The 5,212-nt window shown below is 40.2% G+C and overlaps 1 protein-coding gene across 1 annotated transcript in view; it reads left to right on the top strand.

The window, feature by feature from the left end:
* The window catches only part of LOC106809811 (protein slowmo-like), an 11,981-nt gene extending 8,088 nt beyond the window's left edge, over positions 1-3,893 (top strand). The window contains exons 2-6 of the mRNA XM_014813021.1: positions 114-279; positions 1,450-1,536; positions 1,911-1,981; positions 2,796-2,900; positions 3,786-3,893. Of these exons, the coding sequence (XP_014668507.1) occupies positions 114-279; positions 1,450-1,536; positions 1,911-1,981; positions 2,796-2,900; positions 3,786-3,870 (514 nt within the window). The 3' untranslated portion in view covers positions 3,871-3,893. The remainder of the gene's footprint in view (positions 1-113; positions 280-1,449; positions 1,537-1,910; positions 1,982-2,795; positions 2,901-3,785) is intronic.
* Positions 3,894-5,212: the final 1,319 nt, after the last annotated feature.

The following is a 5,212-nucleotide window of genomic DNA, read 5'->3' as shown; positions in this document are numbered from 1 at the left end:
TATATATATATATATATATATATATATATATATATATATATATATATATCAAGAGCTCTATATATATATATATATATATACATACATAATGGCAGGGACTTTTTATGTTTCAGTCATCCGTGGGAAACTGTAGCTAAAGCTGCATGGAGAAAATACCCGAATCCTATAAATCCGGCAGTAGTTGCATTGGATGTGCTCGACCGCAAGGTAGAAAATGGCGTACTGAAAACACAAAGACTGATCAGCTCGTCCTGGTCGCTACCAGGGTGGGTGGCAACTGTAAGTATGTACAGGTGCAAGATCACCGTCCTAATATATGCGTGAGAGCTTGGTGATTAAGGTCATGGCTACGCGTCCAGTCATATATTTCTTATGTGAACCCAACTATATTTTTTTCAGTAAAAAACAATAAATCATAAGTTATTACCGTAATATTACTTACCTATAGGTATTTTATCAAAAAAATGTTTTTGTAACTTTTGAAGCGATAGTAAATCCAGTAAAATCAACGATTTGAAAGGGGGCGTGGCCTAATCGTGACGTGGATTTGGGAATGTGTGCTGAGCTTTGTAATAGATGACCGGATGCGTAGCCACTGCATTTTTTTAAATATTATACATTCACAAATAAAAATATGTGGTAAAACTTGAGAATTACTACTAGAATTTATTCTGCTATAATATATAAATTGGCAATAACAACCCGTTCTGCTATAATATATAAATTGGCAAACAAACGGTCACATTCTTGAACGTTGCGGCAGTTGCTTTGTAAATGGCGCTGCATACACAAGTGCATTTACTTTTGCCAAAAGTACATTTAATTTTGTGATGTAAGTGGTCCTAGACTGGTACCGAATCTCTATTACTTTATTCAAGCGACTTTTAACAAAGCGTAGAGACGGGTTCTCGCCAGAAACGTGTGACATCAACAAGTAATCAACAATAATAAATCAACAAGGAGATTTCAATCGTTGCATATATTGGCAAAAAGTAATGATGTACGAGTGTGCTAATAAGTGTTAGCCTTACTGTAAAACTTGCTGTAAGACATGCGATACCACTAAGTATCTTATTGGCGAGAAAATATGAGAATGGTTCAATGGGAAAATTGCTCAAAATCCTTACTGGAACTGGTAGATTTTAGCACCAATACTTGTAGCTATGGAGTTTAGCTAAATGGATGTAATTTTGGCCTCTGAGCTGGTTGGCTGATAGACATTCAATAACACTTTGCTATCAATGCATAGGTAATATCATGTAGATGTGTAATGCTATAATTTAAAACTGTACTATTGTAATGTCACAGGGAACACCTCGGCAGTTAGTTGCACAGACCACGAGTAGTGCATTTTGCCACAAAAATTGTTATATTTTGCTTACAGATGTCAGTGAACTTACAGAAAATATATCTTTTATAATTAATTTGCATATTATTAACCTGTTTCAGTTACTAGGAACTGACCAGACCTGTTATGTTTGTGAATTTTCTGAAGTTGACCCCTCAAAACGAACATTAACATTAAAGTCAAGAAATGTGAGTATATCGTTTACATATGAATGCAAAGTATTGTTTACTAGATAATAATGTGATACATAAGTTCACATCATGTAATTTGGATGTATTCTGCATATTTATTAGTGTTGATTTAAGTTATTATCATTTTCAAATTGTTACCATTACCAGAGGCTTGTTACGGTGTTGTTATTTTTATCACCTCCATGCTGCTTATAAATATGAGTGTGCAGTACAAACTGGTTTCATTACAGAAGGTAATAACAGCCATTTGTGATTACGTAACAAAAAGGGAAGGGTAGTGTTCAGGGTTCTTATGATAGTTACACATGGGCATGTTCATACTGAGTATCCCTCTTTCAATGCGTGATTGACTGACTGACTTTGTGTTGCAGCTTACGTTATGCAATCTCGTATCAGTGGATGAAAGATTATCATACAGTCCACATCCTGATGACAGCAGTCGGTGAGTACCATAAGTTCGGAATCCCAATGCCTAATATTGAATATTTTGTTGTTGCTATCTTACAGTGCTTTCGTGGATACTATTTGTGTCGATGACTGATTTCTAGTTGGCAGTGTAATATGTTTAAATACAATATTTGTAAATGTCATCATATGCTGGTATTTTATATGCAAGTTATATTTCTAAGTTCTTCTATTCCTAAGTCATGCTCAGGGGCGTAAATCTCGGGGGGGATGGGGGGATGCATCCCCCCCGCTCTTGAAGGAGGGGGGGATGGCCTGTACAAATATCCCCCCTGAGATTCAAAAAAAAAGAGAAAAAAAAGAATAGCCAAAAAGTATGGTTGCAAACATACAAAAACACGTGAAATTGTGAGAAATTGCAATTCTTACCTGTGTTTTAATACATGTATTATTACTATATAGTAACCTAACTGTGTACGCTCTCTAAAAAGTCATGAAAAGTGTTTTGAATCCTAACTTGTAGGGTTGAGTCTAGGGTTGAGATAGTGTCATCAGACATGAGAATATGGCCCACAGTATGCCTCAGATTGCAGGAAAATGGCTTAAATATTTCAAAATCTTCAGACCCCCCCTAGCACTGGCATGCCTACGGCACGCGGGCTTGCCTGCGGCAGCCAAGGTTAATTTTGCCCCCGGCTATCGCCGATCATCCCCCCCACTCCTCGGTACGTATTTACGCCCCTGGTCATGCTTCCCTTTTTTGCGATTTGATCACTTCTGTACTATGTTCATCAGGTACTTGCTACAGTTGTAAACAGTGTCCAAAAATCTTGTATGTACGTTATTTACAGGACATTGCTGAAACAGGAAGCAGAGATAACTATTAAAGGACTGCCATTAACCAGCTACTTGGAAGGTGTTGTTGTTGACACGATGTCGTCGAAAGCAACTCAGGTGTGTACATTATCTTGCCCCCAATTTGACAATTACATGCCAAACAATGGGTGCTGTTTATGCATATTCACGCACGTCAAACTGTTGCCCACAAATTTAGTCCGATGTTTGAATTCTATCACTAAGAGGCTTGTGTGCTGCAACTATAATGGCTTTTAAGTTTTGCAGTGGTAGAAGAACTTGATGAAGAATACCATAAGTCGAAACTAGTAGTTTATCACTAAACTAGTAACTTTATGGCATCAACTAATACGTAATATGCTAGTTGAAACCACACGGGCTACCACAGTGGATATATGCCTCGTAAAGCCCGTCCAGGCTTCTTTCTCACATGTGCTGCAATGATAACGTTTGTCACTCGAGTCGTGCTTATCGGCGCTTTTATTTGTAACCGCTAGTGTTGTCAATCGGTTGTAATTTCGTAATCGATCATCGGTTGGACCCAAGTAACCGATGATCGGTTACAATCGCGTTCTGCACACCGAGGACACGCCGTGTGAATGCCATGCGTCGTGCGTAACGTCGTGTGCATGTACGTGGAGTGCTGCATGTATGTGCCTTGTTTAGCCTGCTTTACATGTTTGTTTTGCACTGTTTATCTTACTGTGTGTATAATCCCATGTATGTTAATAAAGCGATAACTTGGATAGTAGCCGATGATATCTCTGATTCTCATCACTTTCAAGTTTCTAGTGTCGCTATAAAAAAAAGAAAGGATTTTGAGACAAAGCGGCTTGGTTCGCAGCCACTGTTCAACCGAATGATCCGAGTATAATCGATGATCGTGACATCACCTAGTAACCGCAACATGAAAACCCGCCATTGCCAGCCTCTCTCGCATGGACGGCTCCTGCTCACACTCGGCGCCGTCTACTACTTTCAAGTGCTCGACAAAGCGCGCTGGACTGGGTCATCGGCCGCATCAACAACGAGGTTCACGAGTTGACGGTGGCGGCGGAGCGCGGCCGTTGACAGACGATCGCGACGGCAGCGCTGGCGGAGCAATCGGGACCGACGTCGCATGGCGGCGCGCAGCGCGGCAGTTGACAGCCGTTGCCCGACGCGTTCAGGCGCGGCGGAGCATGGACGACGTCGCGTTGGCGGCGGAGCGCGGCGTTGACAGCGTTGCGACGGCAGCGCGGCGGAGCATGGACGACGTAGCGTCGGCGGCGCGTCACGGCATGGGCGACATCGAGCACAACCTCGAGCAGCTGTCTGGCAGCACGACGTTCGGCACGTGATGACGGCGCGTCGCTAGCAACGCGCGTTGTCCGACGCTGCGGCAGGCGCGGAGAATGCCGCACGTCATGTTTCTCACACCTACCCAACCCACCCAACCCCTCCCGCGTCGCCGCGTATCCATCCGGATCTCTGGCGGTTTTTCTTTGGTTGCGAGACGGCTCTCTGTGAATTATTAGGCATCAACTGCGAAAATCACTATTTATTCTTGAAATTGGTAGAGCGCCGACTTATCAGCATTGCTGCTGTTGCCTATACGAAATGATCTATCTCATCAATCGTGTTTCGATTCCATATAGAGTTCAAACATTGAGTAGATTATTTGATTGTTTAAACTTTACGTAAATTTTGTGGCTACAACCCGTTTGGGAATTTCTAACTATTTGTAATTGCTTACAGCGTCATAACTTTTAATATTTTGATATATAACTTGTTCATTGATATATAGAAAAAATTTCATATGGTTAGGAAATTACAGGGAATGCAGGGAATTAGAAATCTTTATATATAGATCTAGATATTTTAACAATAGTGACCTCAAGCTGAGGAGTTTTACTGTGATTTGTTTACTGTTAAACCCCAGAAGTTAGGTACTGTTAATTTGTAATTGCTGTTCAACAAATTATGTAACGAGGTATCAGTTATTGAGTATTGCAGAGCCAAATTTTATATCTGCATGGAAACTATAAACTATATTAAAGCTGCAAAAGTTATTAAACAAACTGTGTGGAAAATCGGTGAACGTTAAAAAATAGAAAAATCGATTGTTTTAATTAATGAGAAACTTCTGTGATAGTTTTTGCCTTAATAAACTATTATGAGAATGAAATTCATTTGTTGAGATTTTAGTTACAGCACATGTACATTGTAACCTAAACACGTTCCTTGTTTCTTCCACTGCTTGAGCGATTTTGGTGTCCAGCTGAAAGCATTCAATTGTGATTTGCATTTTATTAGCCATAAGCTTGTATAATATCCGTGAAACATAAACTAAGCCATTTGGTATCCGTTTGTAATACCACCCTATCAATCAGTAAATTTGTTGGATAGGTTACTTCATAGATATCCCCAAAAC

Source organism: Priapulus caudatus, unplaced genomic scaffold, assembly GCF_000485595.1.
Source record: "Priapulus caudatus unplaced genomic scaffold, Priapulus_caudatus-5.0.1 Scaffold386, whole genome shotgun sequence".
Classification (NCBI taxonomy): domain Eukaryota; kingdom Metazoa; phylum Priapulida; class Priapulimorpha; order Priapulimorphida; family Priapulidae; genus Priapulus; species Priapulus caudatus.
Note: the sequence above shows the minus strand (reverse complement) of the source record. Positions and strands in the feature narration are given on the sequence as shown.